Source organism: Hyalella azteca, unplaced genomic scaffold, assembly GCF_000764305.2.
Source record: "Hyalella azteca isolate HAZT.00-mixed unplaced genomic scaffold, Hazt_2.0.2 contig8066, whole genome shotgun sequence".
NCBI lineage: Eukaryota > Metazoa > Arthropoda > Malacostraca > Amphipoda > Hyalellidae > Hyalella > Hyalella azteca.
Window position 1 is genome coordinate 72,078 of NW_025938172.1, and position 12,809 is coordinate 84,886.

The 12,809-nt window shown below is 36.8% G+C and overlaps 1 protein-coding gene across 1 annotated transcript; it reads right to left on the reverse strand.

Annotated features, from left to right (window-relative positions):
* Positions 1–1,611: 1,611 nt before the first annotated feature.
* Positions 1,612–10,263, reverse strand: LOC108666768 (E3 ubiquitin-protein ligase ZNF598; the record flags this gene model as incomplete). Its single annotated transcript, XM_018153690.2, is given in 8 exon segments — positions 1,612–5,159; positions 5,293–5,440; positions 5,714–7,214; positions 7,506–7,609; positions 8,031–8,184; positions 8,599–8,711; positions 9,517–9,728; positions 10,012–10,263. Coding segments are annotated over 8 exon segments (2,658 nt in total), but the record flags the coding sequence as incomplete, so codon positions are not given.
* Between the last annotated feature and the right edge of the window lie 2,546 nt (positions 10,264–12,809).

Here is a 12,809-nt window from a genome sequence, read left to right on the forward strand (position 1 = left end):
CATAAATAATACTTCTCGATTTTATTTCTTCACGACCTAATTCATACATTTCCGATCACATTTATAATTTTTGTTGATTTTTTTCACTATATTATCATCTACCTATATAGTTTTTCCTACCAGCATAAATGTGGCCGACATTTTCAGCCTTAAAAGTATTGCAGAATTTTCCAAGGAAATTTTCCCTAAAAATTAACTGAAGAGAAATCACTCGATTCGGAAAACAATTTCAAGCGAGACGACCTCATTTCAGGCTTCCCAAAACACTCCTACGCTGAGAGGCTGTTTTCTTTAGCAGCCAAAAAAATAATCGAATAATTACATTGGCGACAGAACTTTCGATCGGCAAAAGTAGCCTAATCTCGAATACAAAAGAAAGAACGGGGCTGAAAACAATTTTTCCACCAAGGAAGCATTTGATGTATGAATCATTACAATGGGGATAAAACCTCCCAATCCTGACAAACAGAAAGAACAATTGATCGTGGCTATGGTAATAAGACGTAAAAACAGCATTGGATAAGATGGCTTGTATCTGATTGGTCATTTAGTAATAATGTCAGCTGATGGGGGAAATTTGACTATTTAAAATATAATTCCTTGAAACTGTTTGTAAGTACTTGAGTGGTTCATTCAGAGAAAAATTGATCAAGGTTTTTATATAATTTTTTTGTGTTCTCATTGACTGTAACCGCTGTGATATTTCAGTGGAAAGTGAAGCATAAATATAGTATACACTACCACTGCTAAGCAAAAGTGTTTTACAAACAATCATATTAGTTTTACTTACAGATTGTATGACCAATGGTGGCTTACTTCAAATAGAAAGTCAACATTTAATCTAGCTCATCATAGCGTCACTTTACTCAATTTGCAGGTAGAAAATAAATGAACTTTTTCGTTTAGATTGCCAATGAAGTAAACATTTCTTCAGTAATTGCTTCTAATGGCATTGGAAGCCACTTAATCGTTGATCTATTCATCAATAATTCTGCAATACGGTTAGTGATTATCATTGGTCGTGTTTTCTGCTAAAATAAATTCATTTTCACGATTTCTGGAGTAACCGAGCGATAAGGGTTTCAATGAAGGAATAGCTCATTTGAAGGCGACGATGATGATGCTTCTGCTTATACGCTCTTAAAACTGCAATGAATGTTGGCTGTCATTGAGTACTCGTCCCCAATTGCTGTGACTCTGGGAGCTTCGAAGGAAATTTCGCTGACCAGATGATGTTTGGTGTTATAAGACTATATAATTTGGTGTTATAAGACTATAATTTTCCATTTGTAGGAGTCCAGTAGAGCGTCATTATTAAAGAAAACTAACAAATGGAAGTGCAACTTCCGACTGAGGCACGCAAAACGTTCAAAGGGAAAGCGTTGATATACCTATAAGAGAATATAAAAGCCAAACATAAACGTTATTCAATTTCCTAATTTAAAGAACTCAAATTTCAGAGTACTATGGTTAATCGTGTAGCGGTAGACAATAGTATAGAGATACAGACTTCCATCTGTAGCAACTATATGAACGGTCTTATACCGCGGCGTTTTTACTCGTTTAATTAAATCTTTCAAAATAGGTTTTTCATTGGAACAAGAATCGGAAACCTCGACCAGTACGGGCCACACACAGGAAATATTTATTTAATATAAAAACCGTAGCTTGAATTAAAAAAGGTTGAATAATATACACCAGAATTAATGATCAAGTTAAATATTTCTGTACAAATTGTGATATAAAATAGACCAACATGACCTTTACACACTAAACAAGATCTACAGAAAACACAGAACAATTTTATACCCCAAAAGCATAGACCAGACACAACAGTAAAGCCAACTCGAGACAATAGGACGAAAGTAAACATAAGGTATGAAGCATTGACAAAAATCATAATCGAGGATCGAGTGAAGTTAGTAAATAATACCAAGAACCAAAAGACAAAAAAAAAATAAAGCCAGAATTCCATAGAGAAAGTCACAGCGCACGTTAATTTTTTAGCATGGAAACTACTATCAAGTCTATTTTAGGAAGCAGACTTGAATTCCGGCAGGAAAAAAAAAACTAGAATTTCTGCTCAGCCGAAGTACGTCCACGAAAATTTTTTAAACGAAACTTCACAATAAGCCTTAGACACGGAAATGAAAATATGGAATTTTTCTCGCAAAGGGTTCAATAAAAACACGCTCCAAAATCTATAATGATAAATATTTGAAGTTAATAAAGAAATGAAATTTCACGTGTCAAAATTTTATCTTAGAATTTGATGAGCATAGAATGCCAATCGCATGGGCCCATTGTGTTTGTAATCGCATAGAAACTGTCGATTACTAAAATACCGTACGCGATAATGATGCTGGTCGTATAAGGAACTTCAGAGGCTAAAAATTAAAGTCAAGATATTTTCCAATTAGAAAACAGTTCAGTGCATTCAAAGCTAAGCCTTAGTTTGAACACACATTTGTCTGGAGTAAGCGTCATCTCGTAGTCGGTGAAAAGTAGCTGCTACAATGAATAAAAAATATTAGTTTTTGTAAGCAACAAAATGATAGCTTTTGTCATTGGACTAACAACACACGGGGAGCCAAACGGTGGACTAACTCAGTGAAACACGCGAATCCAAACGGTGATTTCCACGAACAATAAAAACGCTGAAAATAGAAGAAGTAATTGACAAGTTTTCACACTTTGAACACGAAAAAAAATTATGGTTGCGCGCCCTCTTTTTTAGCATGCAACCATATTTAGAATCCGGTTATTGAGAAGATAAAAATCTCTTCATTCGAAAACTTATATTTACTTATAACTCGTTTCATTGTTTCGAGAGCGGAAGATGAGTACAGAATTTTGAGGAAATGCCTTTTATTGAGAAAATGAGGTACTAGCCTCGTTGCTGAAATAATTACGAATCGAATTTAAATTCAACTAAAACGTCCGTCACAAGTTGAACATATGACGAGTACCATGTGCGAGAATTGTTACAAGTGATAGAAAACTAATTTAAGTTTCTTAGAGGAATCAACAGTATGAGTAAACACAACTCTATATATGATTAAAATAAAATACAAAAACACCTAAAGCATAGCCCAATATTTGCGAGAAATGAATTATGTTTCGATGACGGTTCAAAATTGATAATATAATTTGTTAAAAATAAAACCACAATCAAATATAACAACTTGTGGCATACAATCAAATCAAAAATGCCTTAAAATTTACAGCTGGGCTCATTCACAATGATAGTTAAGTCTTCATGATATGAGGGCCATACATAAATTTATTGGCAACATGACGTCCTGCGCTACAAGGTGAACTAGAAATGTACAGCAAATTCAGTAAAATAGGAGCTAGAGTTCAAGGCACGCCCAATAGAAGAAAATAGTGGTCATGAAAAGTAAGGCACTAGGAGCACACGTATTCATATATACCAGGCATTATCCGACTTATGGCCTTCAGTAATTCGAACGGAAATACCTTCCCTAACACGCGAGCGAGACAATTTTATAGTCCTTTATTCAAGCGAGTGAAAACTTGAATATTTCTACTTAAAAAGGGCGAGATGAATTAATTTAATTTTAAGGTAACTAAGAATTTTGAGTGAAAGGACGTGACATTACCTCGACTTTTCCATAAAAAATGCTTCTCAATTACCGCTTTGCTCAGAGAGTACATTCTCACACAAAATTCTAATATTCAGAAGAACTAGAGGGAGCTCATTAAAGAAATATATGAATATAGGTGCGTATGAATAAATACATAGTTGCGTTCTCGGGTCGTGCCATGACATTATGGAGCAGACCTCCATGAATATTTGTTAATAAATAAGCTTTACTACACAGCAGAGTAACCGCATGCAAGGGCGTGAGCAATCAAGTAGAGAGCGCATTATCATTGTCATAACCTTCAGTACAGCATAGTAGAGCCACTGGAAACAGAAAAAATAACTCAAGACTTGAAACTAACTTGCAAGAGATCTCCATGAAGGAAAAATAGATTAAATTTTACCAGTTAAAAATGACACCAATCTTTGTGAACTATTGCAGCGGTAAGATCTCAGTATCGCCTTTTGAAAATTTTACATTAACAAGTAGCCATGTAAGACAAAGCATCATTTCACAGATGGGATAGGCCTATACCTTTAAATGAATAATTTACTTAGATTATTCTGGAAAAACCATTCATATCGTGACCAACATCAATTAAATAATGAAAAGAAAATTTGCCACCAAAAAATAATGAAAAAATTCACATGGAAGCAATGAGCTGCAAGTTACATAAGGTAAAAGGATTAGACGTAACATAAGCGAGTGTCAATAATTAAATGTTTTCTATATTACAACAAATTATAGAGAGATATATATACGCGGTTGAAAATTAAATGACGCAATCCAAAATACAGAGCTGCTCTCCAGTGAGCTCATTCGCTGTAATTTGTGTAATTTTAGACCTTAATCATGTGAATGTTGAATCGAAAGGCGAACGAAGATTGGATTTCCGGTTTCCTATCGGCAAATGAGGGATCAGATCTGACAAGTACGTAATAGAGAAGGTGAATCAATTTACTAAGTAATAATAATATGCAATAATAAACCCGCAGCCGCGGCACAATACATCGTCATAACGACCAATTCATCTCTCGCATCTTTTAATCCTCAAAAATACAGTGAGCAACAGTGAAAACGATAAAAAAAAAAACTCAAAGGGAAAAATAACTAGAATTTTCTACGGCGGGAATCATTGAGATATCTCTAGGTTAATAATTCTTCAACGGTCAACGCGAAATATTATTAAAACAACACAGGTAATGAAATAGATCAACATCGAGGCCACAATAGGTATAAATACTACACCACAGTTCCTTCAAGAGAATTTCGCCCTAGATCCTCTAATGCAAGATTCCTCACACTCGTACACGCCTGCTTTCATATGCTCTGTTCCCCCTGGATCATTTTTATTTAGTCTCCAAACTGTCTGAAGGCTCAGTTGATGGACATGCCTCCGAGACACGGGAAGTCTGCCTCGCGGTGCACGGCGCGGTGGTGTTCCAGGTCCTCTGAACGCAGCACTTGGCAGCAGCGCTCACACTCATTCAGGTCCAGGGTGCTGTCGGGACCAGTGGTTTGATCCACCTGAAGGTACCCCGTGTACACAGCCTGCAGTGCAAAATTAACAATTAGAACAAGGAACGTCCCTTTACCTGGAGAGAATAATGAACGTGATTTCTGCACAACAAAATTAACATGTAGTAAGATGTTAGGTCTGAATGGCGAAGGCGTTTTAATTTACCTGTTGCATGCTGATATCAGGCAGGAGTCCGAGTAGTTCAGGCAGAATGGAGAGCAAAGTTTTGCGTCCCATCAAGTCCCGGCACTGCTCGTAATAAGCTCGGCCATCCAGGGTACCATTTCTCAAGTTGACAGCCAGCGACTTGAACCTGAACAATACGAGATCTTCACGATAACACAAGAAACAATGCGTTCAATACATTAGATTTGGATAACAGAATTTCTTAAGAAAAATAAAAAAAATTATAATTATTATATTATTTAAAATCTTGATAAAAAAGTCAGAAGAGTCATGACACTAGAAATTGTTAGTTCACTCACGGATACGCAAGAAATAGGATGGGAATAGAAAACGCATTAGATTAAAGCCGTAAACAGTCTCCTATTCACTCAATCTGTGTTGAGGAATAAGTGGAACTCACCGCTTGAACTGCTCCGTATTCCGTCCGCACTGATCTGAGATAGTTTTGATGAGGAGCTGGTTTCTTTGTTCAAAATCTTCAGGCGGGATAAACTTGTGCTTTTTAATTTTATCTTTCTTCCCTTTCTGGGCATTGCCCGGCTTGGGAACTGCGACGTCGTTTGAACTATCATTAGATGGCAATATGTGATAAGATTCGCCGTAACTATTGTGAAAAGTCATATCAGTTGTTGCCAAATTGCTACTCTCGCCTTTCACATTCTTCGGTGCAGGATTTTTAGAAGTTACATTCGCCCATCCATTGGCTGTTCCATTGTTCTCAGAAGCTACTGCGGTTTTCTTCTTACTGTTATTCCCGCCCTTACCTCCAAGCGAAGGAAACTGGCCAGTAGAATTCAATTTGGGAACTGGAGTTTTCAAAGATCCTATTCTTAATTCAGATTTCTTTCTAGCCTCGAAAGTATCAGCTGACAACAGTGTCATGTTCGAGGACGCTTCAGGAACTTTAGAGACGTGGTTATACACTTCATAATCACGACGAGATGGCGCAAAGGTAACGCCAAAATTTGGTTCTTCCTCCTCTTCCTCTCCATCGCTGGCGTCGAACACGTTACCAAGTCTCAAGGGCCGCTTCTTGTTCTGTGACGTACCGTTCGTGACCACGTTGGGTGGCGCGGCACCCGAGTTCTTTTTCTTGTTGTTGGCCGTGTTCTTGACAGCAGATGACGAAGAAGGTTCAACTTCTGAAGGAGGAGTTTTTACCGTGGGTGTGGCGGCAGGAACATATTCGGTTTTCTTGGTCCACGAATTGTTAACAGGTACAGTAACTTTTGACATGCCGTGGTAGTTTTTCATCCCGTTATCTGATCTTGAGTCGGAGCCAAGCGAAGGAAAATCTTTGGAGCTCGGAGGTTTCTGAAACCCATTTATTCGGAGCTCTTTACTTTTCACCGACGTCGTTTTAGCTGAAGATATATTAGAAGCTAGAGGAGGTTTTTTAGAAGACTGCTGCATGGGTGCAGTAGTAATGTTGAATGAATCAGCTCCACCGAAAGTTGCTGTGAGCGACTTGGACGGTTGGCGAAGTGAAGGAAAGTCTTTTGCCGAAGCATTCTCTTTATTGCCACCACCAAAATTGTTCTTGGACTTGGGCATAACATTTCCGGATTTTCCAGACGAGACCGCATTTGCAGAGGTGTTATTGTTCCTGTTGACTTTAGGTTGTTTTTGCTCAGTAGAGCCGCTGGTGCTGCTGTACTGTATGGACACCCCGCCCCTGGCTCCATCACTACCACCGCCCCTCTTAGCATTGACTCTGAGATGCAGGCTGGTCGTGGGACTGCCAGCATAATTGCCGCGCGTCGACGGCTGCGAAGCGGCAAACGAGCTGCCAAGAGCTGGAAACTCTTCCTCCATACTGGCTACGTTGCCGCGCATTGCCCGCAGAGTGAACGATCTCGAAGACTGGGCACTGTTTCTTGGTAGGTCCATCGTCTGGTTACCTACAGCAAATAGTGAGCAAGTCAAAATGACATTATGATAACATCCTGAATGTCACACTCATTGTTAACATGCCATCTCGTTAACTAAAGCAAACAGTGACTAAGTTTACCTGACAAGAGTAATGTATAACGCACTACCAATAAATTCAGGGCATAGCCATACACAATATTTCAACGAAGTGAAATAACGAAAATTCAGAATTGTTTCATGTCGACGAGATAACTTGGTGCGCGTGTGCCTCTACAGAGCAGAATTGTATCACAGGCAAAGAAGACATAAGGAGTTCTCACCCAGGGTGGGGAAGTCCTGAACGCAATTGATGTCAATGGAGTGTTGAGGTGGGGGAGGAGGAGGCAATTCCTCAGCAGGGGGGGAGTCATCCCAACCTCCTCGACTGTAAGCCAGTAATTATAATTAAAATAGTAATGAATAAAATTGGAAAGCGAGGAAAAAGTAGCTGTCATAACCGTCCTAGCATTAAGATTTTTTACGATATAAGTCTAGCTTAAAATACTCACTATTGTTTGAATTTTATACCATTATAACCTAGGCAGACTTGAATTTAGTTTATATCTATATCAATTTAAAATTTAAATGATATATTCACTCATGAATAACAAATATTTTGAATGAGGAATACATGACGGTATTGAATCAAAGTCGATGCTTGCTTCAGAACAACTAAAGAACCACGCATCAACAAATTCCACCAGCAGTACGGCTCTTTAACCAATTATCACTAGAATATTAGACCTTGACTAACAGATTCCACAATCAGTACAGGTTTTAAACCAATTTTTCCCATCATATCAGACCCTGATCTGCCTCTGCCTCCTCTGCCGCGACCACCGCGCCCCCTGTCGTCACGGTGCACCAGAGACGGCGCGTGATTCACGGTGAACTCGATGTCCACCGTGCGCGCCTGACGAGCGGCTCGTTTGTTGTCCGCGTGGTTGTCCAAGAAGTGACCTGACCAATCAGAAAAAATCACATCAAACTAAAGCAAAACTAATACAATAAACCTACCACTTCCCTAAGTAACCAAGGAAAATCTAGTAAATTGATTTTTTTAACTTAATTACATTTTGCGTGCAAATAAAGCTTAAGAAACTTTACAGGACATTAAATTAACGAGTGTTTTCCATAAAATTTTCATCAACTTCAAAACCTTTTTGACAAAGCTGGATGGTATTATGTGATTAAGTAATAAAGCAAAGCATTTATTTAAAAAGTATTCCGACTAATTACAAATTTTATGATATTTATGAGCAATTAATTTATCATCAATAATGAAATGAGTTAATAATCAATAATGAGTCAATAATTAAATTAATATTTAAGAGTGAATAATTAATATTTACGAGTGAATAATTAATATTTCACCTTGCAAGTCAATTTTGTCGCGGAAGACTGCAGTAAATTGTTCATTTTTACAGTCGCCTTCCTCACACAAGTAATGGCTGTCTCGGAAATGCTCGCGCAGGGCAGGATAATCACTGCACAAATTAGGCCAAAAATTATATGCTGATTCTGTAAAACTTATCTGTGAACTGTGAAATTTTAGGTTAGGTTTTAGCTTATTTAAATAATGATTCAAGAACAGAGCATTAGATTTGTGGGGAGATATCATTTAATTTAATACTAAATTAAATTTTTAAGATTTAGTACTAAAGTGTCTATGAAAACAACAATAAAATGTTCATCAACCTTATACCGTATATTAACCTAGGCAAACCAACTACAGTAGCACAAGTAGAAGCAGGTGTATAATAATGGTATACTAGCTAAGTCAGCTATTATGATATCCTGCATTAGAAGAATAAACAAACAATAATAAAGTAGAAGATCTCAATTATCAGAATTTTTTTTACTAAATCATTAATGATTTTCTAATGAAGAAATGTTGCAAATATCTGGCAAGAGGAAGCTAGTAAAAAATATGACAGTAATGATGATTAACATAACCAAAATTAATTTAGACACTTGTAGAAGATATTACTGTGATGAGTTGTTCACAATTAGCAGTGGGCAGACATGAGAATTGTAAGAATACTGCCTACATAAAAAGTTGACCGCATAACATCAACCCACAGCCAGACACTATAAACTCTGTGGTGCGGAGCTCAGGAAAATTTTCTCCAAGGAAAGAAGATCTCAAATGAATTCTCATATGCATTCACACACAAACCTCCCATGGTTTGTGTGTGCATAAACAGCCAATTCCTTTATAGCCTTTGAAAAATTCTGTTGATGGACTGACACAAGAGATAGAAAATTATACAGTGCATAAAATCAACTCACTCATAAAACTGATGCTTGCCATCAGCATCACAAAAATGGCAGTAGAAATGGTCCTTTCTTAGATGGCGGAAGAGTTCATCGCTGTCCATGTATCTGATGTCACAGAACTCACAGAGAGGATGACCGCGGTGGCTCGTATCATCAGGATCACCTTTACGCCGATGGTGAGCAAGCTCAGAGCGAGTGTAGGCCCGCCGTTCCCGGGAAAAAATCTGAAATTAAAGCTAATGAAAAACAGCTTGGCCTATCTAATTATACTTCTTCATAGGTTGGTGACCATAGGATAACAGATTTTTTTTTTAATCTTTATGAGATTATAAAAAGCACACTATAAAATTATATATATTTATCTATATATTAATATGATCTTGACATTAATAGATATTGACACAAACTAATCTATTGCTCTGAAATAATGTAACCTACCTAGTTTGTATTTAATTAATACATAAACTAATTACAAACTAATTAATACATTAATTTGTAGAGAAGTACCTTGAGGTGAGTTATGCAGAGTTCACAGAAGAAAAGCTGATGATCCTGATTGACATGGTTCTTCAGGGCCAAAAAATTCTTGAAGACTCTTGGTTTGATACAAGAAGGACATGGGTGCTCCAGGAGTCTATCATATGCGACCATTTCATTTTCAGATTCAAAGAAGATGCCATATCGAGGCTCAAAGCTCATGTTCCGCGTGTTCAGGTTGCGGAAAGGAACCAATTTGCTCTTGGAGATGAAGATTACCTGGGAAAATTTTTGCAATCATTAGAACATTGTAATAACAATTGATAGATTTTTCATACAAAAACAAAAAAAAAAAAAAAAGTTCATCATTGTACATTGAGAAAAACATAAAATTATGTAACAAATCTGTCAAATCAAATAGCATGGAAAGAATTCAATCAATTTAGAACAGTAATTTTGATATTACTTCTGGACAATCTAGCCTGCAGACATGATCTCTAAATTACAATTCAAGAGTAGAGAGTTTTTGGATTTTCTTGTTTTTAGACTAATCAAACACTTTCATGAATGTAAATTGAATAGGGGCCATTAAATGGTCTATTATGTATATCTATTTATATTTAAATTAAATATTTTGGGATAGATGTATAATTTGGATATAAATGTCACTTGATTGCTCCAAGCCTTTCAGGAATCAATTTTTGGAGTGATGTTTATAGCCAAATTAAAAATTATTTAACAAGTATTTACATAACAAAGAGAGTTGCTTTAAAGTTTCTCAATGTTAACAGCATTGAAATCCACACAGAAATATAAATTTTCAATGTGTTTAGGCTGAATTAGGCTCCTAAGGACTTGAAACTGGACTTTATTGAGGCCTTTTACTTTAAAATTTTTTGACATAGCAGCTGATGTGATGGTGGCCTGCCTCTTTTGTTCATTTAGTACACAGTTGTCTTTTGTTTGAGAAGGTGATAGTGTGTTGTGCAGTGGTCTGTAAAGAAGCATTGATTGGTTCAAAATGTCATAAAACCATGTTCTTTTATATCACCTATAGAATTACGCTATGTGCTTACATGTGCCATGTGGCTTTGGCCCACTTTTCCACTTGGGCTAATGAATGTAGGGTAAACACACCATATTCTGACACCTTAAGGATGTAGCAAGAAATAAATGGTTATAAATAGATTACTGTAAAATGGGTTAACTTAGACCACTTTTCGTTTTTTTAGCAAAAACCCCANCTTTCTATTGTGTTATGTAGCCTCAGTATTAGGCCTTTAATGCCCATTGACAAAATTTTTCTATGTCAAATAGTTTTTGAGTTTTGGGGGTTTTCGTTAAAAAAATGAAAAGTGGTCTAAGTTACCCCACCGGTCTAAGTTACCCCATTTTATGGTACACCTATTAATGGTTTTTCTTTGTTTCAGACTCTACAGAGTCTTATATATGCTAATTTCAACTTAATTTCCAAGCCGGTCAATATTACCCCTTCACGGCTGACATTAGGTGGTCTAAGTTCCCCCATTTGGGGGCAGCACCCCCCATATGCAAACTATGACACTTTCCTCAAATTTGTCATTTGCATATGTAACTAGAAGAGTTCTACTACAATGCACCAAAACCTGGAGTTATTTCACAAAAAATATAATTGATTTTACCACCCAGTCTAAGATATCCCAAGAGCTGGGGTTACAAAGACCATCACTTTTTTTGAAATTACATAAAAACCATGAGAGGCAGGAGCCAGCAATTTATGATGATTAAACCTAGAGTATAGACCTGTATTTTGCAGGTTTCAATTTAAGTTTAAATTAGGTAGTAAAAAAATTGTATCATTTAAAAAAAGTAGGTAGTCTAAGTTACCCCATTTTACGGTACCGTATGCGCAACTCAAGTTCTGATTGGTTTACGTCACTCTCAAACACCACACTATGTGCCAGCAATAATGAAAGGTCACAAACTGTTGCCATATTTATTTAAAAGCCTTTAGAATTAAAATCTACAAAATTGCTGAATTCCAACAGTGTGTGACTAAATGTGGCATATTGTGAGACTAATTCCGACAGCGCTTCAAAATCATAATTCAAAATCGAATCGTGTGTGTCGTAATTTTGACACCCTGTGTTGGAATTAGTTTTTATGTGTCTAAAACCGTCTCTTAAGGGGACCGACTACCCTCCGGAAAAACTTCTACAGTTATTATCCGATCATCATGAAACTTCACATACATACGTAAACTGTAAAAATAAGAACATTTTGCTTATATGAATTTTTCAAACAAATTGATAGAAAACGTGAAATTAATAGAAAACGGCTAAAAAGGGGTACTTTAGAAAATCTATCTCCTCCTACAAATATCATCGTACAACATCGAGACACGTATAATTCGGTTCGCAAGGACCATACCGTACCTAAAAATTTGATGATCACTTTTCTCATTTTCCCCTTAGTTTTTTTTTATGCGCGTTTTATCCCATTTTTCCCCCCTCCCCCCCTTCTCCCCCATATAAAAAACGAACCAGACAGAAATTAAACTTAATCATCTATTAATTTATTTACCACTTGAAAGCAGCAAATACAAGTATACTTAAAGGATTCCTAATATATTCACAGACTTATTTAAAAGTCTCAAACCATAATATTCTTTCTACACAAACAGTTATCACTATTTGGTAGAGCAAGGTCAACTGGTCAACTATCAACTTTGACACATTTTTCGATGTTCTCACTGGGTGACGCGCACTGTCTCTCTTTGGATCTCAACATTTTCCTGCCAGACAGCCCAGACAGCAGACCTAGTGTTTTGGCAATAGTATGGTCAGCAA